At 40.8% G+C, this 24,583-nt stretch overlaps 1 protein-coding gene across 5 annotated transcripts in view; it reads left to right on the top strand.

Moving 5' to 3' along the window:
• RREB1 (ras responsive element binding protein 1) overlaps positions 1 to 23,172 on the top strand; it is a 193,389-nt gene extending 170,217 nt beyond the window's left edge. For 4 of the 5 annotated variants that reach the window (XM_032222644.1, XM_032222645.1, XM_032222642.1 and 1 more), the window contains 3 exons: positions 5,163 to 5,327; positions 14,848 to 15,618; positions 21,991 to 23,172. In XM_032222644.1, coding sequence (XP_032078535.1) covers positions 5,163 to 5,327; positions 14,848 to 15,618; positions 21,991 to 22,508 — 1,454 coding nt within the window. In that variant the 3' untranslated portion in view covers positions 22,509 to 23,172. The remainder of the gene's footprint in view (positions 1 to 5,162; positions 5,328 to 14,847; positions 15,619 to 21,990) is intronic. The other variant, XM_032222646.1, reaches the window with a different exon arrangement.
• The last annotated feature ends 1,411 nt before the right edge of the window (positions 23,173 to 24,583 follow it).

Here is a 24,583-nt window from a genome sequence, read left to right as displayed (position 1 = left end):
CCTTTCCTTGAAAAATGTGGCTTCGCCATTCCTGGTGTTTGGGTTTGTTTAGAGGTTGAATAAAAAAGGTACAGTTTAATAGTCATTGTCTTTGGGTTGCCTGCTCCGATGTTAACTTCTGCCAATTTAGCCTTTACCATTGAACTCAGAGTAGACCCAGGTCATTTTTTAAAACGTAATTACTGAATAGCAATAGCAGTTCGACTTATATACCGCTTCATAGGGCTTTCAGCCCTCTCTAAGCGGTTTACAGAGTCAGCATATTGCCCCCAACAATCCGGGTCCTCATTTTACCCACCTTGGAAGGATGGAAGGCTGAGTCAACCCTGAGCCGGTGAGATTTGAACAGCCAAACTGCAGAACTGCAGTCAGCTGAAATAGCCTGCAGTGCTGCATTTAACCACTGCGCCACCTTGGCTCTTAAAAGAGATTATTGTTGATTTAGCTCATTGTTTTAGACTGTATTGTCTAGAACCTGTTAGCTGGCTTAGTCATTTAAAAGAAAAACCCATAGTTCATACTTCCACCTGCATTAAAAGGGCTAAATATTAGTAGACTTTCTCAGAGCATGAAACACCCTCTGGGATGCAATGTAAGGAAGGCGAATAAGAACCATTTATTGTTCATGGGTGAAGCTATTTGTTGTAACCTTATGAGTATCCATTTAGATTGTGATGAGATATACATTTGATAAATATGGACACTCTTGCTCATAGTAGGTGTAGAATGCATAACGGTAGGTGTTGAGCATTTGGAAGGAATCTGAATTGAATTGATTGAACAGAAATATATTCTGTACATTAGATGTTACTATAACATGCTGGATCTATTAATCTATTAATTAGGAGAACTTGGATATTGCAATGCTTGGCAAGCTGTTCCCGAGTGAATTCATTCAGCTGGGTCAACGCTGAACTAACAGGCTTAAGAACAGAATGAATTCCTCTTCTTGGCTTTGCAAATAATCCCTCCTATAGCTCCATATGAATATTTGCTTTGTGTGATTTTCCCTCCTTTTCAGAAGCCCTGCCCCTCAAAAAATAACAACAACAACCAAGTATATATTCAATATTCATACCAAAGGCCCAGAACATTCAAAAGAGTGTTTGTCTAATGAAGGGAAGGGGCTGTCCACACTAGAGGTGGTATTCAGCAGGTTCTGACCAGTTCTGGAGAACTGGTAGCGGAAATTTTGAGTTGTTCAGAGAACCGGTAAATAACACACTGGCTGGCCCCGCCCCATCTATTCTCTGCCTCCTGAGTCCCAGCTGATCAGGAGGGAATGGGGATTTTGCAGTAGCCTTCCCTTGGAGTAGGGAGGGAATGGAAATTGTACAGTATCCTTCCCCTGCCACGCCCACCAAATCATGCCTCCCCACCAAGCCATGCCCACAGAACCGGTAGTAAAAAATGTTGAATCCCACTACTGGTCCACACTACATACCAACTAAATCTTGATAATATGTCCAGTTGATGAATGAATTGGGCGCTGCCATATATTTACATCATTCCTTTGGTAACTTTAGTATCAACTGCTACTCACTGAAGTTGGGATTTCATACTATTAGAGCAAAATACATGGCTTTCCCTCCATCATTTTAATTTCATTGTTTCCCACCTCTTCTTATTTGTTTCTATTTTTTCTTGTAATGTTGGTGTGATGATGAATAAATCAGAGCAAAGCCCTCCATGTCTATCACACAGCCTGGATTATCCTAAAATATCTGCCATCGTGACTCCACTGTGGTTATGATCACCTGTTTCTCAGTGTTGATTCATATGCTTTGCGTAGCAGAATGGGGCAGGGAGGAAGAAAATGACAAATTCAAACTTGGAAAACATTCCTAAAAACCTCACACAGCAACGAGAAGATTCCCACTGTAGCTCTTGCTCCAGTATCAAGATTTTGCTGTTGTTGTTGTTTTTTTTTTTAAAGGAAAAAGCTGTTGAGCAGAAAATAAAAAGGGTTTGGTCCTGGTTCACACTTAGCGCTTTCGAATTGTACAAAACCAGCTGCTTTAATTGCCAAGGGAAGATTGTGAGAGTTTAAGGCCACCATGTTTAGAGAGCAACCAAAGCTTTTTGGGTTCAGTGTGTCAAAAATTCAGAAAACGCCTAACTTGATTTTCCTGACGTCTCATCACACACACACACCCAACAAAACAAACAATTCTTTATTTCTCTCTCCCATCCCAACTCCCAATCTAGGCCACTATGAACAACAGCAGTTGGTGGTGGTAGCCCTGAGGCTGGGCCTAAACTCAAGGACCAGGCCTCAGTTTCAGCCCTACCACCACTAATGCCACTCAAAATGCCACCTAGTACTGTTCTCCAAGGTGTGATTACGCCCATCACCTAATACTCCTCTGGATGTTCCATGCGCTGCTTATTTTCAAGTGGTGTTCAGGCCTGTGCAGTCTCCCAAAAGCCACTCTGGATCACACCAAACCTTCATTCTTGAAGCGGCTTTGGGAAAGGAATAGCAATAGCAGTTAGACTTATATACCGCTTCATAGGGCTTTCAGCCCTCTCTAAGCGGTTTACAGAGTCAGCATATCGCCCCCACAGTCTGGGTCCTCATTTCACCCACCTCGGAAGGATGGAAGGCTGAGTCAACCTTGAGCCAGTGAGATTAGAACCGCTGAACTGCAGATAACAGTCAGCTGAAGTGACCCGCAGTACTGCACCCTAACCACCCTATTCTCGTGCCATTTTTGGAGGATTCAAAGGCCATGTAATAGCACGGCCTCCTCGCACAGCGAAAGGTTCCAGAGGTCGCGCAAAAGTACACCTCATTCGTACGTGGCCTCTACAACCTTCAGAAAATTGCAGAAGAATGGGGCATACTTTTGAGAATAATAATTGGGTGTAGGTGAATGCTGGCATAAGTTTGTCATAATTGGCCCAATGCATTATTATTTAATTCAGATCCTACCGAGACTTTTAATTGGGCCTGTTGCACAATATGATAACTTTTTTTTTAACAGAGAAATTAAATAATGTAGTATTTATTTTCTGAAATTATCTGTTCCTGGAGGCTTATGTGTGTATCTCAAAAAAAATGTCCATTAATGTACTGTGAAAATTCCTATTACCCATGCAGTGATTAGGAAGACTCTTGAGAGATTGTAATGGTTGAAATCCACCTGAAAAACATATTTTGGCCCTCTCTGGTTCACTCCTGCTTTCTGTTTTGTGATATTCCACTATTCTCTTTTTCCTGCCTCTTGTTCTTTTGGGATTTCAAGACGATTAGCGGCTACCTTTATGCATGGTTGAATGGCATGACTAGTTGTATGTTTTTTTACTTATGAAGCCCAGCTGGCATTGCAAATTGTATTTTGATGACTTGACTAGGAGAGAATTTTGTTCTGCCCTCTCTAATGTTTGTTTTTATAGCTGTGTGTGAATTGATGGAAGCTGCATGCAACTTTGAGGAATTGTGGCCTTCTTAGGCAGCTTTTAAGCCTTTTACTTGCTGTAGAAATGGCCAGAGCAGTGATGGGATTCAGCCGGTTCACACCTATTCGGGAGAACCGGTTTGTAACTTTCTAAGCAGTTCGGAGAACCGGTTGTTGGAAGAAATCTCCTTTTGCTTTTCCCCACTTTCCAGGGCTAATCCTGTAAGGAAGGCAGGAAGGAAACATTCTAGTGTTGTTTCTAGCCTATTCTTTATTGCCCTGCTTACAGAAACTGCCTCTCTGGATAACCCTTATTACATTGGAACAGCTAAGGCAAAGCGCCCATCGACGTGAGTTGGCTACAGCCACATTGTCACATGACCACCGAGCTATGCCTACCCAGCTGGACATTATGGCAGAGAACCGGTTGTTAAATTATTTGAATCCCACCACTGGGCCAGAGGTAGTAACAATTCTGATCGTTGAGTAACATCGTTAAGCATCTTGTTTCTCCATGCCCTATACCCTATCTATTTTTTCTCTATCACATACATTATCTCTTTGGGATTTTACTTTATAACATGAATTAATCACGTGTTTCCATCGCTTTGTCTCTTAATTTTGTCATGCATCTTCCTTTTCTTGAGCTCAGAACTCATTTCCTGCAGGTGGCTTGAATAAGGAGGCTTATTTGATATCATGGAGTGTTCTAATTAGACACGTAGCGCCATGGGAATTATATTGGGGGCTTAAATAAACGTGTGAAATGAAATTCCCTCTAAGTAACTGATGGAAGCTTTTGGATGAGTTTGAATGCTAAGGGAAAGTTGCAAGCCAGTTCTACAGTTGCCCTTCGTTTTATCAAGCCCATGATCTTGTAAGATCAGTTCTAAATGGGCCACTGAAACTATGATATGATATATTTCCATCTGGATTTGTGTGGTGTCATATGAACAATTGATTACAGAATATTCCACTGATAGCAAACATCTCAAAATAGTTATTTGCTATTAAGCCAGTGGTGGGTTTCAAAAATTTTTGGAACCTACTCTGTGCGTGTGGCCTCCTTTGTGGGAGTGGCTTGCCGGCCATGTGACCTGGTGGGAGTGGCTTGCTGGCCATGTGTTTTCTCTCTCTCTCTCTCTCTCTCTCTCTCTCTCCTTCCTTTTGTCTCTCTGTCCCTCTTTTGTTTTTTTTCTTTCATCTCTCTCTCTCACTCTTTTTCTTTCTTTTTTTCTTTCTTTCTTCCTTTCTCTTTCTCTCTCTCTCTCTCTCTCTCTCTGTCAGTCTCTCTCTGTGTGTGTGTGTGTGTGTGTCGGTGGTGGGTTTCAAAAACTTTTGGAACCTCTTCTGTAGGTGTGGCCTGCTTTCCGGGTCCACTAGTGGAACCTCTTCTAACCGGTTCGGTAGATTTGACGAACCGGTTCTACCGAATAGGTGCGAACTGGTAGGAACCCACCTCTGTATTAAGCCCATATGATTTTTCAGGCAGTTATATTGGAGAACTCTCAAGAGTTTTGGGGTTTCAGAGTCAATCCTTAGGTTATTTTATGTATGGCTAGACTGGAATCCTGAGCACGCTACTTGGGAAGTAAATTGCTTCAAATTTATTAGGGGCCTTTTAAAAAACAAATCGATTTAGGACTGAGCTGAGTCAAAGTTGTTCAGATTAAGTTGAAGGGCTAGGAAAAACACAAGGCGCTCCTCTGGTACGCTGGAAAAAAAAAGATAAATATGTTTTTTTTCCCCTGCTTCATTTAGGTCAGAAGCCCTTCCCTTGTCAAAAATGTGATGCCTTCTTTTCTACCAAATCTAACTGTGAACGCCACCTCTTACGCAAACATGGAGTTGCCAACTACTGCCTGAGAAGAAACGGGCTTATCCCCCAGTCTAAAGAAAGTGATGATGGATCTCATGATAGCACAGGTAGCCTTTTTAGGTTGTTCCAGAATTTAAAGATAAGTTGTGTTCCTTTTTTTGCTTTGCGCCTTTAGAGGAACCAGGGAAGCTTTAGAAGACTTTTCAGGACCTCAGGAATTCAGTTAGATGTCCCGGAGGTGCTTTTATCAGGAGGCAACTGTTTTTTCTTTGAAGACTTCTCATCCAAGAAGTTTCTTCAGCTCTTGAGTGAATGGTGGCGAATGGAAGGATTCTCCACCATCCAGTAAGAAGAGCTGAAGAAGTTTCTTGGATGAGATGCGAAACATCTTCAAAAAAACAACAGAAAGTCCAGTTGCCTCTTGAAAAAAGCCCCTTTGGGACAACCATGATCTGGATGACTGAGAATCTCCATAGACAAATTCAATTAGATGTTAACACTTTGACCAACTTTAGTCTGCTGTGGGGGTCCGTCCGTCCGTCCGTCCCCCCATTCAGGAGAGGTGGGAACATGGCAAGTCTCACAGACAGGCAAGAGGGTTCTATGTCAAATCTTGCTCTTTCTAATCTTACCCTAACTTTTGTTTTAGATGAAGTTCTGAGATGAAAAATAATATTTACCCAGCAGACATCAAGGGACAGAAAAACGTTCAACATTCTTGCTGGGATTTCAGTGGCTCACCTGTTTAGCATAGGAAATCGCAAGTTTTGAATTCTGTGATGCATTAGGTTGTGTTGTTGCAATGTTTAATTTGGCCTTGAGAGGAATTTGTATCCGGCAAAGAACAAGGAGATAGGGACCAACATAGTTGTCATTGGTTCTAGATTATCCATGTGATTAGATAGGTTATCAAAGCAGACATGTTCTTATAGCAGTTTACAAATTTTAAATTGTGATGAGATTTGTTACAGCATATATGTACCATAGCGAGGAATCACTTAGTGTTTCCAAATGTCTCGGAGCCCATTCATCCTATTTTTATAGAAATTTAATCAGAATTACAATTTGCAATGATTGATGCGAACCCTAAAAGAAAAAGAAAAAAATAGAAGGTGTGGAAAAGAAAAAAAAGAAAAAGAAAACCCTTAAAAACCTTGTCATTTCAATGCTGATCAGCAAATGTCCATTAAGTGTTAGATGAAATAACAATTTTCTATTTTAACCTTGATCAAATAAACCAATATTACATTCTTTTATTTTCCTTCTAACAATCTTTATCATCAAATAATGGCCTAAAACTTGATTTCTTATCATTTTTTCTTTCTCACAAAATTCTTCAAGGTTTTAACAATCCAGTGAAAGAAAATTATCCATGTCACTCTCTTCATTTGTTATTTGTACACTCTTATTTATTAAAATATCAACCAGTTTCTTTTCTATGTCTCGTATAACATCTTTTTCTATGTCATTATCGTAGCTAGTCATTTTTAAATGCACTTTAAAATCATTCTCAATTATATCAGGTAATATTTGTTCTCCTCCATAGCAGCTTGAATACATAGTCTCCCTATGACGCAGATGTTCTCCACTTCTGAGTACATTGTTCAGAAATTCCCTTCATTATGTCCAATGTTAAAATATTTTCCTTCATTCTGTGTTAGTAAGTTGAGTTTTAATGCTCTTTTCCTTTAATAGTAATCTTTAATTGCTTCTCATTTTCTATGATGTCTAATTTTTTAAAGTTGGATCTTATTGTTTTAAGAATTCAAAACAAAAACATTTTTCCAAAAAAAAGAATTCCTTATAATTAATTGAAAAACCTTGTTTCAAAATTACCTTCACCCTTTATAAAGATGGGTTTTGCAACTTTCTAAAATTAAAATTTTAATCACCCCTGTGTTTTTTAAGTCCTTAAACTTACACACACACACACACACACACACACACACACACACACACCCCTATTTAGAATTACAACCCCCGGTATGCCCAAGTATGGGAGGAAGGTCCATTCAGACAGAAACCCAATATTTGTACTTTGCCTTTTACATATGTGTTGTATTTGTGTGTGTGTGTGTGTGTGAGAGAGAGAGAGAGAGAGAGGGAGGGAGGGAGGGAGGGAGAGAGAGAGAGAGATCAGGATTCTTGTGAAGGGAAACAGCTATAGGGTTAGACATTTTGGGATCATTTCTGTTGTAAGTCAAGGATATCTATCTGGAGTTCAGTGGATGCACATCAGTGGTGGGATTCACTTACCTTTAGGTAAATTTAGGAATCTGTGTCCCAAGGATGTTTAATTTTGAGGATTTTTTTCTCTCCACAAGGGAATGCATAAGCTAGAGTAAACGGACTGTGTCTCTGCCATAGAGGGGAGGCAACGTCTACCTATCAAGCAGTGGTGGGTTTCAAAAAATTTTGGAACCTCTTCTGTAGGTGTGGCCTGCTTTCCGGGTCCACTGGTGGAACCTCTTCTAACCGGTTCGGTAGATTTGACGAACATGTTCTACCGAATAGGTGCGAACTGGTAGGAACCCACCTCTGCTATCAAGAGTTAAATTTAGGCACATCACTGAAAATTATTTAAGATAAGTTTAAGCAGCATTTGATACGAATTCTTTCGTTTGTATGAAAGTGATCTTACCAAAGTGTTCCACCTAGTGGAAGCTATTTAAGATTGGAACATAAAGAAAAAAATAGTATAGTATATATACTATATATACACTATATATATATATATATATATATATATATATATATATATATATATATATATATATATATATATATATATATAGTGTCACAACCCCTGGTATGCCCCAATTATGGGAGGAAGCTAACTGCTTCCATTATCTGTCAATCGGCTCGTCACAAGAGACCATCATGACAGAAACCCAATATTTTTACTGTTGCCTTTGTTACATTTGTGTTGTATTTGTGCTGATAAATAAATAAAGGGAGACTAGTATAGATCTATTTCAAACTATTTAGTTCTCATCAGCTAGCCATACCCTTACTGGGATTCACAGCACAGGTTCGAATCCCAGTAGGGGTATGGCTAGCTGGTGAGAGCTAAATAGCTTGAAATAGATCTATACTAGTCTCCCTTTATTTATTTATCAGCACACACACACACACACACACACACACACACACACATATATTAGTGTTGAGAGAAATTAGAAATGACAGTAGATGAAGGAGGTGCATACTTCAACATTGTAGGCTTGCTATTTGTTTGAGTTGTGTATAAACTACAATAAGGTGCCACATTTAGATAGTTGCAGATTCAGACAGGCAGTGCTTTGCCAGCGTTGTGAGGCCATGGACAGCTCACGAATTAAAACTCATACCAGAACTAAACTCATAAGTCCCTTTAGATAAAATCCATTCCCCACTTCCTCCACCAAACATTCTTTGTCACCATCCTCAATTAGGGAGGATCAAATGGTTTCGGATGCGGCTATTGTTAGATAATTGGGAATTAGATATACAATTTACTGCAAATCACCCTGAGATCTAATAGTAGATCCCGGATTAATTTCTGCCCTGCAGGTGGCATGCTGTGCTTCTTAGTTTACAAATAAAGTTATGAGCCAACAAAAGGGAATCAATACAGGGAATCAATACATAACTTGAGAAATGCATGTATTGAAGACCTGCTCACACCCCCCTCCCCACCCCTTCTCCCCTCCCCAGCACAGCAGCTCAAGAGTTTGCTTCGTTCATCTTAGCTATTGAGTTAGGTCTTATCTTATGATTTCTGATGATGATCGTTTGCATTATTTGCACATCTTAAATAGTGCAGTCAGGAGCATGTGCCGTTAGCTCTTCACAATCTTGAGTCAGATTTAATAAGATAGCGGCCTTTCAGGTGGTCCTGCTTGCTGCTGATTTCTCCCTGTTTGGTGACACAGCTTATAACTTAAGCCTTTGAAAGCTGGTATGTATGCCTTATATAACAGGCAGTTATGCAAATCATAAATCGCGCAGGCCTGTATGTTGTGCTTGAGAATCTCCACTCGGTTCAAAACCTGGCCTTTACGGTTTTAAACAATGAATTGCTGTTTCCACCCCGCCCAAGAGCAGTTTACCTGTAGGAAGAACAGGGTTTAAACTTGGTCTCCCCAGCCCGACGGAATTTCTACAATGCCACCTATTCTTTTTACTAATAGCAGTACTTCATGTGATTCTCTGTGCTTACTGAAGGGAGGACAACACAATGGGCATGTAATTTATTAGTCTCTGTGCAAGATCAGGGAGGGGTTTTGCTCAAGTCATCTAAAAAAGAAAAAAAAAGATAAAACGGGCTAAAGTGCATATGATTATGAAGGGAGGAGTATTAGGGAGTCTGGCTGCAGATTTATGAGGTCAGCAGTCCATGGCAACCTGCGAAATGCTTAGAACATACAAAAGATAATTGGATTAGGAAGATACCTTAAAGTCTGGTGACTGTATATATAAACCCTCAATTTCCCCTCTAGATTTGGTGCATAATGTTTAATCGTGCCACACAATTGTGGGTGTAGGTTACAGCTCCCAGGTAATGGTTCATTTCCCACATGCAAATTTGGTACAATATGTATGTTTTGGTTCTGCTAACGCAAGCAATCATGGATGTGGGATTTTTCCCATGGAAAGATAAGTAAAATATGACTCTGGAAGTAGTTGGGCAGCGGAGAATGTGGCAGATGTGCTATCTTTTTGTTTGGTCTTACATTATTCAGTTGTCTGGGGCCAAGAATGGATTTCTTGGATTTGTCTTTTTAATTAGAAGCCCCAAATCTATGAACTGGAATCAGTAGTGCAAAGCAGTGGGGACCGTGTGGCTCTGAGATCCCTTAAATAATAAACCTTGGTGCCAAAATTTCATATCTGATAAAGCCAAACTTTATTTGTTTCAACATTCTAATTAAGGTAGAAGTTATTGCTCTTAATGATACCTAGTTGAACATAGTCGTACATTACTGAAAAGCACTCAGATCTGCTCAGATAGACCTCAATCTCTTTTCTGTCTACCAGTCTGGCTGAAACTCTGTAAAATCAAAACATCTGTAATCTCAAAACGTCTGAAATGAGGGAGGAATTAAGGAAATCTGGAAAACGTTATTCAAAAATTGAGAAATAATAGAATCCATATCTGAAAATGTAATATTAAAATCACACTTTAATGGGGAGATAAATGGGAGTAACTTCTTAGAAAAACAAATCTAGTTTTTAAAATCTCATTTATTAACTAAAGGCTTTTCGAGTTTTTTGTTGGATTGGCCTGCGAGATGTATACAATGCTTTCGTTTTAAGGAAGAAAAAAATGGTGTCACTCTTTCTATTGAAAAGAACTGAGGGATTCAGTTAATCATCACTGGTTCGTTCATAAATTGAGAAGCTTTTTTTAGGGACTCAACTGCCCTTTATTTTGCAAGATGGATTCTTGGCTATTGATACCATTTTATTAAGTTTTCATCAGTAGAGCGCACTACCATATAGAGAGCCAGTTTGATGTGGTGGTGAAGGCAACAGCTTTGAAACAAAGAGACTGTAAGTTCTAGTCCTGCCTTAGATGTGAAATCGCGCATTCTCTTTCAACCCAGCCCTATCTCAAAGAGGAGTTGTTGTGTGGAAATTAGGAAGAGGAAAGATTATCGTGTATGTTTTCTGCCTTGGGTTACTTATAAAGACATAAAAGAAGGATAGAATTACATACATACATACATACATACATACATACATACATACATACATACATACAGGTAAAGGTTTCCCTCACAAATATGGGCTAGTCGTTCCCGACTCTAGGGGGCGATGCTCAACTCCATTTAAAAGCCGAAGAGCCAGCGCTGTCCGAAGACGTCTCCGTGGTCATGTGGCCGGCATGACTCAATGCCAAAGGCACACGGAACGCTGTTACCTTCCCACCAAAGTTATTTCTTATTTTTCTACTTGCATTTTTACACGCTTTTCAACTGCTAAGTTGGCAGTAGCTGGGACAAGTAGCGGGAGCTCACTCCGTTACACAGCACTAGGGAGTTGAACCGCCGAACGGCTGACCTTTTTGGTTGACAAGCTCTTAGCCACTGAGCCACCACCTCCCAAATACATACATATGTATATCCCTACATATATACATAGGTATATACATATACGTATTTAGGGAGTATTTTCACTCCCAAGAAATAGTGTGAAAAGTTAGGAGAAGAAAGCTATATTGATCCCGCTGAACTGCCAAAGAGCATTTACACAATGGCGCTTCTTCTGCAGATAGTCCTTAAGGGGGACATTTGGAGATGCTGGGAAATGGGTTTTAAGCAAGTTGCAGGACCCTCATCCCTACCCCATTCCCATTGCAGAGACAAAACATTCTTAAATGCCTGCCCACAGGTTACTTGAATAAAGGTTTCAAACATAGCTTCTTTCCTCCATCAATCAACTACAGTTTTATTGCTGATACTTTGCTAAGGACACATGAATTTTCAGATCAGGCATTACGTTGTAGAATTTTATCTGTAGCCAATGATGCTGTTTTATTTCAGTAGCCTAGTCCCCCCCCCCGCCTCCTCCCCCCCTGTTTTGAAATTAGAAATGCCTGCATTTTATTTTTCATGTGTTTAAAACTATGCGAATAGTGGATTTCTGCCCTGTTTTTGTCTGGTCTTTCAAGGTTGACTTGTTGTCGTTCACAAATGCAGACTCGATGAATCAGCCCCAAAAGAATCTGAAAAACTTATTTTATCAGCATTCCAACATCCCTTTAATTTCTAAGCCACTATTGAGCTGTCAAAAAAAAAACCCTCAGGGGTTTAGACTTTTTTATCTAGAGACTGTTCGTTCTTGTAACGTATAGAAGGCATTCTACGAGGCATAATGGCTGTCAACACCAAATCTAATCAGGGTTACGTAGCCTATTATGCTGCAAGATTCGCTAAAGTTTGTGCGGTCAGGAGGCAAGAATCGGTGAAGGAAAAAACCCACAGCTAGCTAGAACTTTATTAGAAACAACCCAAAAGTTGCAAAAACAGTGTGCTCGCTTTGTACATCAAAGTACGTATTTTTTTGTTCCATTCATCATTCCTCTAGTCCAGTGTTTCTCAACCTTGGCAACTTGAAGATGTCCGGACTTCAACTCCCAGAATTCCCCAGCCAGCATTTGCTGGCTGGGGAATTCTGGAAGTTGAAGTCCAGACATCTTCAAGTTGCCAAGGTTGAGAAACACTGCTCTAGTCTATATCCAGGGGGATGAAGTGTGCTGAAGATGAAAAGGAAATGGTTAAATTGGCTAGGTTTATATCCCATCTTTCCTTCACAAAATCAGGGTGGCACAAATATCAATTTCAATTTAATTTCAATTTATTGAAATTTGTATGCCGCCCACTCCCTTGGGACTGGGTGGCTTACAGGCATAATAAAAGAAACATTTAAAGTTAAAAATAAAAGTACAATATTAAAATTCCACAACATCCATTCTGTCAGAGTGGGGCTGGATATCGATCAACAGCCCCAGGCCTGCCGAAACAGCCAGGTCTTGGTGGCTTTATGGAAGGCTGGGAGAGTGGTAAGGGTCCGGATCTCTACGGGTAGATCGTTCCATAGGGCCGGTGCAGCCACAGAGAAGGCCCTCCCCCGGCGATCTTGTGGGTCGTTGGGTGGTAAGTGGCAGGAGGCGGTCTCTCAGGTAGCCAGGTCCTAAACCATGTAGGGCTTTAAAAGTAACGACTAGCACCTTGAAGCGCGTCCAGAGACCAATGGGGAGCCAATGCAGCTCGCGGAGGATAGGTGTAACATGGGTGTATCTAGGTACACCCAATATCGCTCGCGCGGCTGCATTCTGGACCAACTGTAGTCTTCGAACACTCTTCAGGGGCAGCCCCATGTAGAGAGCACTTCCTCCTTCAGTTTTTCTCAACAACCCCGTGAAGAAGGTCGGTTTGAGAGAGAGTGACTAGACATAGGTCACCCAGTGCGTTTGCAAAGACTTCAGCCTGTCTTTTCCCAACCCTGGTCTAACTACTTAAACCACCATACAGGTAGTCCTCGGCTTACGAACACAATTGAACCCAAAATTTCTGTGGCTAAGCGAGACAATTGAATGAGTTTTGCCGCATTTTATGGCTTTCTTGCCACCGTTGTTGAGTGGATCACTGCTGTTGTTAAGTTAGTAACATGGTTGTTACGTGAATCTTTGACTTTGCTTGTCGGAAGGTCGCAAAAGTGGATCACGTGATCCCGGGAGGCTGCAACCGTCATAAATATGAATCAGTTGCAAAGCTTCTGAAATGTTGTTCGCGCGACCACAGGGGTGCTGATATGGTCGTAAGTGTGAAAAATGGTTATAAGTTTCACTTTTTTCAGTGCTGTTGTAACGGAATGGTCACTAAAAATGAACTGTTGTAGGTCGAGGACTAACTGTACCATACTGGCTGTGCATTTTTGACTGAGAAGCTTTGCCTCCCCCTCCCCTTCATTTCCCCAAAAGTGAAATATTTGGGTGACTTTGTTTAGACAAACTAAATATATAATCCCTGGGATTTTGGAACAGATATAATGATGTTGCTATGTGTCTCTCTCTGGTAGTACCAGAAGGAATATAGGATTAGCTTGTAAGGATAAGGAAGGAGCACCAATTCTAAAAATAGTCTCCCTGATGTAGTTCAGAAGACAGAGGAATGCTAAAAGGGTTCCTGCATCATGGTTTCCATGGGCTGAAATTTGATTCACTGATTAATTCAAGGACCTTCAGTCAGATGTTGATGAATATACCCATAAATTGTCCAGCTGTTCAATCAAAACTTTGCAGAATACTGTTTGTTGGGCATGCTTCCTTCCATTAGATTAAAGGAAGTAGCAATAGCAGTTAGACTTATATACCGCTTCATAGGGCTTTCAGCCCTCTCTAAGCGGTTTACAGAGTCAGCATATCACCCCCAGAGTCTGGGTCCTCATTTCACCCACCTCGGAAGGATGGAAGGCTGAGTCAACCCTGAGCCGGTGAGATTTGAACAGCCGAACTGCAGAACTGCAGTCAGCTGAAGTAGCCTGCAGTGCTGCATTTAACCACTGCGCCACCTCGGCTCAGGGTTAGTTCATGAACTCAAGTAGTTGAGCACGACAAAAAGTTCATCAAAATTTCAGTACTTTGCTAATAGTATATTCAGATATTCAGCTTTTTATCTCCTTGGTATGCACAGATAAATCAACAACAATTTAACTATTTGGAACCAGGATTTCTTTGAGCCCGATCCCATTAATTAAATAGCTTGCTCCATTGTTTTCACATTTCTATTGTGCCGCTGAGGAAAAACACATTTGGATGTATTAATCTTCCCAGAATGTCATAGCATATGAGGTTATTGCACACGCATTGATGACATTTCCGCACAGGGCTCAAGCATTCATACACCAGGTTACTGTTCGTGCATTTTTGAATTAAGCTGAGATTTTTGGCATCACACAATTGTCCACAACAGTATTGAACTTGGAATCTAAGACTATTGTCATTATGTATTGCTGAATGTCCTACATGCAGGACACTAGAGAACAGATAAACATAGTTGTCGATGGCGTTACAGAAAGTTGATGTTGACGGGGCTTCCTTGAGGGTTGAAAAAGTCAATATTTCTCTGTTCTGTCTTGCAGATAGTCAGTCAGATCAAGAAAATACAAGCGCGGGAAATGAAGCACTCGACTTGACCTCCGGGGAGAGAGAGCACCTGGAGGAAACAACCGAGTCTTTAGAAGAACCTGAGTTGCTCAGTCCCAAGGAAGAGGAGAAGATGGATTTATTATCCCAAGGCGAGGAGGAGGCTGCACAAGGGAAATTAAGTGAGGGGGAAGACGAGCCGGAAGAAGATTCAGTCAGCAACAGAAGCCTGGACCTCAATTTTGCTAGCAAGTTCATGGAATTCAAGCTGGCTGAGAACGATCAAAACCCAGGCAACGGGGCTCAGTCTGAAAACAAACACACCTGTGACACATGTGGGAAATCCTTCAAATTTGCTGGTACTCTTAGCCGGCACAAAAAAGCCCATGCGCACGACGAGAGGAAAGATGAGAAGAGCAGCGAGGATGAAAGTAAACATTTTCAAAGGGGAGACCAAGCCCACGTCCCTGTCGCGCAAGACGACCCGCCTCTTGAACAGGAAGAGCCTGGGAAGGACATTAAGGGCGCGGAGTCCCCCACAGATGGTGAGGCAACAGGGAGGGAGAACGAGGAGAGCGAAAGCATCTCCGAGGGAGAGAGCACGGAAAGGAAATCTTCCGAAAAGAGCGATGAAGACCGGAAGCCAAAGTCTGGTGCAGGAGCCAAGAGTGAATCGAAGGCAGACAAGAGGAAGAAAGTCTGCACTGTGTGCAACAAGAGATTTTGGTCTCTACAAGATTTGACGCGGCATATGAGATCCCACACAGGTACAGTGGGGGCCACTGAGGGTTATTCGCAGTAATGTAATTATTCCGTGATAGAATATATTCAGCGGTTCCAGATAGAATCCATTAGGATGTTTAGTTAAACTGCACTGTTGTTGTTGTTGTTGTTGTTATTATTATTTATTAAATTTATATGCCGCCCAATCCCGAAGGACTCCGGGCGGCTTACAAAGGAGGAAAGAAAAGAAGGGATAGTTTAAAATTCACAACACGCATTCGTTCTCATTGGGGCTGGACCTTAACAATAAGGTCAACAGCCCCACGCCTGTCGGAACAGCCAGGTTTTAACAGCTTTCCTGAAGGCCATGAGAGTGGGTAAGGGCCGGACCTCTGGGGGTAGCTGATTCCAAAGGGTCGGAGCAGCCACAGAGAAGGCTCTCCTCCGGGAAGCCGCCAGCCGACACTGTTAAAAAAAACCTGGCTGTTCAGAGGCTGCTGAATAAGGTGGGGGCTGTCAGATTCTGCATGAGGTTAAAACCTGTTACTTTTTAAAAAAAATATATCTTTATTTTCAAAACAAACATACAAATCCTCCTCCTTTACATACTGTAGAAAGTGTATCAGTTGGTTACAAAAGGCTTTCGTGCATCTCTTCCACAGTCATCAAATATAATTCATATTAATTCTAATACCTTAACTCGGATATTTATTATATTACCATCATCGTACCTCAACTTTTATTTGACTATGATTATTTAAACGTCCCTCATCATAAAATATACCAAGATTTAATACAGAACCAGGTGGCGCAGTGGTTAAATGCAGCACTGCAGGCTACTTCAGCTGACTGCAGTTCTGCAGTTCGGCTGTTCAAATCTCACCGGCTCAAGGTTAACTCAGCCTTCCATCCTTCCGAGGTGGGTTAAATGAGGGCCCGGATTGTTGTTGGGGGCGATATGCTGACTCTGTAAACCGCTTAGAGAGGGCTGAACGCCCTATGAAGCGGTATATAAGTCTAACTGCTATTGCTATTGCTATTGCTATTTCATTTACTTATTTATAAAATCCTGTTACTTTAACTGTTTGATTTGCCTTGCGCTCTAAGTAATACGTAGAACTAACTTCAGGTTTCTGGCCTGGGCAGTTTGAAATATTTGGAGCAACTTAAAGAAGGAAGATGGCAACATTCCAAAACTCTTATTTTAGCACGAAATCATGTTGAGCCCACTTTTGCAAACTAAGGTTAGGACCCTGCATACATTCTTAGTACCGCGAAGAGTAAGACATATAAGTTAAGATGCATATTCTACTATAGGTGGTTTACCTCAACATTTAATTTGCAGCCTGTTTGATTTCCCCTCAGAACTTCAGTGTTTATTAGCAAGCGGTGTCTGTGTTTGAAGATATTTGCAGTTTTGTACAAAGCCACGCGGTGTGAGATTCCATGTCAAAATGATGGCAGCTCAGTTGGAATTGAAGGCCACAAAATATTTCCAAAATTATTGGGAAATGATTCAGTCATGGTTAGAACAAATGGTGGGAGACCAAATCTTGTTTAAACCCTAATTTTTTCTCCTAGGTATAATACCAGAGGGGTATAAGAAAGATACACTTTATTTAATTATTCATGTACTAACTGCGGCACACATAACATATGCACAATATTGGAAAAAAGAAAATACACCATCAGAGCTAGATATAATCAGAAAAGTGTTCGCCTGTGCAGAAGCAGATAGGTTCACTCTTGAACTTAAAAATAAAGGGGAATCAGAATATTTTGAAGTCTGGAACAGATTTTATGACTGGTATAAGACAAGGTGACAAGACTAGAACAAACTGTATATATTGTGATTGGACAGAAGGATTGATAATGTATTAAGTAGGCTAATTGTCAATAGTTGTGACTCGCTGTATATAATGTGAATGTATGGTCACTCCGACCTCCCGGTACTACATTGTTTTAAATGTAAAATTAATAAAAATATATTGGAAAAGAATATGGGAGAGAAAAGCTTCTGGCCTGACCAAATCCCAAGTACAGGTAGTCTTCAACTTACAACTTACAATTGAGCCCCGAATTAATGTAGCTAAAGGAAACATCTGTTAAGTGACTTTTGCCCCATTTTACGACCTTTCTTGGCAAATGCCAATGTGAATCACTGCAGTTGTTAAGTTAGTAACACGGCGGTTAAGTGAACCGGGTTTCCCCATGGACTTTGCTTGTCAGAAGAGCGCAAAAGGTGATGACATGACTCCGGGACACTACAACCATCACAAGTACGAACCGGTTGGAAAGTATCAGAATTTTCATCATGTGACCCTAGGGATGCTGCAAGGGTCATAAATGCGGAAAACGGCCATAAGTCACTTTTTTTTCAGTGCCATTGTAACTATGAACGCTCACAAAATGAACTGTTGTTAAGTCGAGAACTGCCTGTATTTACTTCCTCTGGGTTAGTTAGCAATAGCAATAGCAATAGCAGTTAGACTTATATACCGCTTCATAGGGCTTTCAGCCTTCTCTAAGCGGTTTACAGAGTCAGCATATCGCCCCCAACAATCCGGGTCCTCATTTTACCCACCTTGGAAGGATGGAAGGCTGAGTCAACCCTGAGCCGGTGAGATTTGAACAGCCGAACTGCAGAACTGCAGTCAGCTGAAGTAGCCTGCAGTGCTGCATTTAACCACTGCACCACCTCGGCTCTCGGTTAATATACAGCACATCCACCTGATTTGTCACCCATATCCAAAATAACGGGAATAGAGCAGAGCAGTGGTGGGTTTCAAAAACTTTTGGAACCTCTTCTGTAGGTGTGGCCTGCTTTCCGGGTCCACTGGTGGAACCTCTTCTAACCGGTTCAGTAGATTTGACGAACCGGTTCTACTGAACCGGTGCGAACCGGTAGGAACCCACCTCTGGAGCAGAGGGACAATATTGCCATCTTTGCTTTGCTTCAAGCGTCTTCAGATTTCTCAGTTGTTGGGTTGAATATACTGGTGCTTTTGAAGGCTTGCATGAGTGGTCATGCCCAGTCTTGGCTCTTTGCTGAAGGCAGCAGGAAGCCAAGATAAGCCACCCTTGCAGGTGCTGTAGCTTAGCTGCCTGGAAATGTGTCATTGGCAATCTTGGCGCAGAGGGGCCTTGTTTAAAGCTCTGTTAGGTAAGATTAAGCCTATGAGCCATGATGGGTTTTCCTTCTCTGTTTTAAGGAAGGCAAAATGGCTGGTCCTTTAATCTTCTCAACTACCAGTGATCCAAGCTAGACGTGGAGGTGATGATTGGTCCAAGAGATAGTGATTATCCAAGGTCACTTACTAAATTTCCTAGGCTTCAATCTGGCAGTCATTCAGGGAGTTCCTCAGTTTAGCAATCTTAATCACATTGACTCTGAATTAAACAAGAGCTCTTGCAATAGATAGCTGTGGGTTTTCTGAAAGATGGACAGCCTGCATTTCAGTTTTTTTTCTATCCATTCTACTCGGAATTAAACTTAGTGAAATAAGTTATTTTTTCAGTCATTAGTCACTCATTGATCTGTCTGGAGCGGCAAAGGTTTTGTAAGATGATTTAAAAACGGGGTTCGTCTCTCCCACGTTGTAATGATTTGGCACGTGGCTTAAAAATGAAGGATAAACTGCATGAGATATGATAGCTGCCCATCTTTTAAGCCAGCGGTTCCCAAACTTGGCAACTTTAAGACTTGTGGACTTCAACTCCCAGAATTCTCCAGCTAGCTCTACTGGCTGGAGAACTCTGGGAGTTGAAGTCCACAAGTCTTAAAGTTGCCAAGTTTGGGAACCACTGTTTTAAGCTAACATGGATTCTGTAGAAAGTTTTAAGTCAAATCTAGTGAAATTCAGGTAGCTATGATAAGGCATTTTTCTTTGCAGCCTCAAGAGACTCGTAAAAAGATAAAACTTAAGGTGAATCTAGGGAAAAATGAAAACCAGTCATAACAACTCATGAAGTAGCACTTCCTTTGCGATCTACCGTTGAAGACCAAATACTTTACTCCTTTCATTCTCACTTCTCTTTAGGAAAAAAAAAGGAGGGGGGAGCCAAATGTGGCAAAGATAATGGAAACTCTACATTTTTCCCTCTATGAACTCCTTATCTTTCCTTATAAGAAGCTAATTTTCCAGTCTCCTATATATTCAGTAAAGTCTGTCTGTCTCTCTCTCTCTGTCTATCTCTCTACTATCTAAGCTCGCTCTATCTATCAATCTATCTATCTATCTATCCATCCATCTATTTATCTATCTATCTTTCTATATATCTATCATCTATCTATCTATCTATCATCTAAGCTCTATCTATCATTTAAGCTCGCTCTATCTGTCTGTCTATCTACCTATCTATCTATCTACCTACCTACCTACCTACCTACCATCTAAGCTCTATCTATCGATATCGATATAGATATAGATAGATAGATAGATAGATAGATAGCGCAAGCTTAGATGATAGATAGATAGATAGATAGATAGATAGATAGATAGATAGAGCTTATATGATAGATAGATAGATAGATAGATAGCGCGAGCTTAGATGATAGATAGATAGATAGAGCTTAGATGATGATAGATAGATAGATAGATAGATAGATAGATAGATAGATAGATAGATAGATAGAGCTTAGATGATAGATAGATAGATAGATAGATAGCGCGAGCTTAGATGATAGATAGATAGATAGATAGAGCTTAGATGATAGATAGATAGATAGATAGATAGATAGATAGATAGATAGAGCTTAGATGATAGATAGATAGATAGATAGATAGATAGATAGATAGCGCGAGCTTAGATGATAGATAGATAGATAGATAGATAGATAGATAGATAGCGCGAGCTTAGATGATAGATAGATAGATAGATAGAGCTTAGATGATAGATAGATAAATAGATAGATAGATAGATAGATAGATAGATAGATAGATAGATAGATAGATAGATAGATAGATAGATAGATCTACCTACCCACCCACATACATACATACAAAATATATATATATATATATATATAATCTAAGATCTATCTATCTATCTATCTATCTATCTATCTATCTATCTATCTATCTATCTATCTGGATTATTTTTTTAAAAAACCACAAAAATGCAGAGTTTTGTATATAGACATGATTAGATAGATATTTATAAAGGTAAAGTGTGCTATTCAACTGAGAGGAGCGTGGCACCCCCCCCCCATGTTCCTATCAGTAGGGACAAATGTACAAATCCTTCTCCTAGCAGCCTTGTTAAGGGACTTCAGCTCCTAGCATCAGCAAACTGAAAGGATTGTAAAGAAACATTCAGTTTTTTAAAATAGTTATCCAGCTTCTGAAGATCTTGAGGTTTAGTAAAGAATGGAAATACTAATTCCTGATGAGGAGTCATGGTGGCGCAGTGGTTAGAATGGAGTATTGCAGGCTAATTCGGCTCACTGTCAGGAGTTCGATACTCACTGGCTCAAGGGTTGACTCAGCCTTCCATCTTTCTAAGGTTGGTAAAATGAGGACACAGATTGTTGGGGGCAAAATGCTGACTCTGTAAAGTACTGTGAAGCAGTATATAAGTATAACTGCTGTTGCTATGAGCGTGTTCCATTGTTTCAATTATTTGTCTACTGTATGGACAGAGTCTCTGTTCAAAGGGCACTTTATAGCATCTTCCTTCAATAACTGCTTTTGGGAGAGGGTTGAATCTGGGCAAGGATAAAGCTATTTTGGAATTTTTATGTGAAAGGGATTGTGATAGCTGTAATTGAAAACATTTAAAATGCACCATGTTGCTTTAACTGTTAAAAATAAGACAAAAATGATGGCAATAGTGGTCTTTCTACGTGGATTCATATAATATAATTGTCAGGTTAGAGTTACTTGAGTAAAATATGGCCCTTTAAGTATGCCTCAAGGTAAATGGATTAAAACCGTGACCTGACAAATGCGCGCATGACAAAACCGCGCTGACAAAACCGCGGCGAGAACACCGCGATGTCATAAACGTGCCCACAACAACGTGCCGACAAAACCGCGCCCACAAAAGCGCGATTTAAGTTAGGGTTAGGGTTATTAGGTTGTTATTAGTTGTTTGTTGAAGGCACGCCTTTGTCAGCGTGCTGTTGTCGGCGCGCTTCTGCACGCATTCGTCGGCGCGATTTTGACCTCGTGGTTTTCTCGCCACGGTTTCATCGGCGCGCATTTGTTGGTGAACCAATTAAAACCACGATATTGCCCCAGTGTTCATAGTAGACATTTCTCCTTTGCCCCTTGTCAGCCTTGTTAATTCTGTACACGTTAAAGAGGATCTGTCACTGGTCATCCCAAGAAAGAAAGAAAGAAAGAAAGGACCCTCTCGGGGATGAAGGAATGTCTGACCTTTGATTTTTCTCTCTTTTTCCCTTGATATCCCAGGGGAGCGGCCATACAAATGTCAAACCTGCGAACGGACCTTTACTTTGAAACACAGCCTGGTTCGCCATCAGCGCATCCATCAGAAGGTAAAAAGTGCCAAGAACCACGAGAAGGACAGTGATCGAGAGGACACCCGTTCGCGAGGGGAAGAAGACAGTGAGAACGAGTCTCTCCCCAGCAGCACGAACCCCATCTCGGAAAACGAGGGCGATGCCCTTGTGGGGCCCGGAAGCCATTCTCCGGTGACCAGGAGCCGCAGAGAAAACATGGCCAATGCCACCAAGGATTACTCTTGTAAGGAAGATAAGCCAGCTGGGAAAGCCTCAAGTTTAGGCCTTGCCGAGCCAAGCAAGAAGGCGCCGAAATCGACAGCGAAAGAGCAGGAGTCTCGAGGAAAAACCGACCGGGAGAACTCCGACTTCATTCAGGACTTGTTGGAGATCCAGAACAAGAAATCCTCCATGAGTCATATCCTTGCCTCTGCAGAGAATGCGCCTCAGCTCTTGGAAGTTGAATGACAGCTATGGCTTCAGCGGCACCCCAGCAACCTGATCCAGGACACGGGGTTAAAGTTGACAAGAGCAAGCCTTCCTTTGCTGCCGCGTCAACTTGCTGTGGTGAACCAAGAGTTGGGTGATGGGTGGGTGGGATCGGGGAGGATGTATGGCCGTCTGGATCCAGTGCCATAAACCCTTCAGTATAAATAATGCAAAAGACTTAACAATTATATACTGGTCTGAGTGCCTTACTACTTTATTAGGTTTTTTTTGGTATCGTAGATATTTTTTAAAAGCAAATTAGATGATTTTTTTTTAAAAGAAAAAATATTTTAATTATTTGGAGAGGACCTTTTTCATTTAAGCATTAATGTTACCTTTTTTTTTTTTTTTTTTTAAATTCGGGTGTGTTGAGTTTCGTTCCTGTATATCTGTGATAGCCGCTTTTGTGTATTCTCTGAGCTGGAAACAAGGTGGAATCAGTGATGCAAAAGAAAGCCCTAAAAAACTGAAGCCAATAACTGGAAGAAAACACTTTTTTTAAAAAAATAATCCCAAGCAGAAGAAGTAGATATAAAAGGTTTAACTTGTTTTCGGTTTGTCTTTTCAGACTTTTTTTTTAAAATCACGAGGGAGAGTTAAAAGCAGTTCAACGTATTAATATAAATTAAGATTTTCGAGCTTGGTTCAAGCTAAAAGCAGGAAGCCACAATTACTGTTCTCTTCATCATTTCTTCTCTTTCTCCTCCTCCTCCTCACATGATCATTCTAGCTACTGTCATTTTGTATAAGGCCCTTCCTTACCATTATGGACTTAAAGAGTATTCAGAAAGGGTGGCATAGTGACTTAAAAAAAACCCTATGGAAATATGCACCCACTGTTTATGTTTATATATGTATGTGTGTGTATACATAGACATATATATGCATACAGTTTATGTGTGTGTGTGTATATATATATATATGTTTGATTTGTGTTTCAATATATTATTGTTTTAATATTTTATAAAAGTTGTTAGTTTGCTAATCTCTGCATTCTGCAGAAACCAATGGACAATATTTGTCCACGGAAATCTACAACACAGCTTGGATTGCCTGCTTAGATATTTCTGCCTAATCCCTCACTGACGTTTCTTCTTTTGGATTTGACGCTCTTTTAATATATATATATATTATATTCATAGAAACCTCTTCGCATCAAGTGGAAAACAGTGAAAGGCCCCGTTCACGATTCAATCGTGGTGGACATAGCATAAATTTACATGGAGGGACTAGAAAGAGTGAATACTAAAGCTTTCCCCAATTCCTCTGTGTTCATACTGATGATACGTAGGCAAGAAGGGTTCCACCACAAAACCGTGGAGGACAAAATCGCACTCGACGAAAGCGCGCATTTGACATCATCACAGCGTGACGAAAACATCGCGCTGTGATCGAAAAATGTAAAAATAAAGCAAAAACCTTACCCTAACCCCCCCAAACCTAACCCTAAACCTAACCCTTAACCTAACCCTAAATCTAACCCTAAACGTAACCCTTAACCTAACGCTAAACCTAACGCTAACCCTTAACCTAACGCTAAACGTAACCCTAACGCCCTAACCCTAAACCTAACCCTAACCCTTACCTTTATGTGAATCGGCTTGCTTTAATTTTAATTTTATTTCAATTTTTAATTTTTTTCGTCGCACTGTGATGACGTCAAATGCGCGCTTTCGTCGAGCGCGATTTTGTCCTCCGCGGTTTTGACGGGTCACGGGCAAGAAGTGTATGTCTGATCAATGAATTCAGGAAAACAAGAGTCCTTCCTGGAATTGAAAGTTTATGCCACAGAGGATTGTTCCTAAGTCTTTCCTCCCCCCCCCCACACACACACAACCAATTGAATGCATGTAGCGTATTTAAGTTGCTACTGTGGGTCCACTTCTGTTTTCCCATCCAATCATACCTATGCCTTCAATTTCGTGGGAACGATTGTGTCAAATGAACCTCAGCGGATAAGGGGGTTCAGTGTAAGTTAATAAAAAAGAGGGGAGTCAGATGTGTTAATGGCGTGAAGATAAAATGAGTTGGAAGGCGGCTATCCAGATTTCATG

The sequence above is a fragment of the Thamnophis elegans genome, chromosome 8 (genome assembly GCF_009769535.1).
Source record: "Thamnophis elegans isolate rThaEle1 chromosome 8, rThaEle1.pri, whole genome shotgun sequence".
NCBI classification, from domain to species: Eukaryota; Metazoa; Chordata; class Lepidosauria; order Squamata; family Colubridae; genus Thamnophis; species Thamnophis elegans.
Note: the sequence above shows the minus strand (reverse complement) of the source record. Positions and strands in the feature narration are given on the sequence as shown.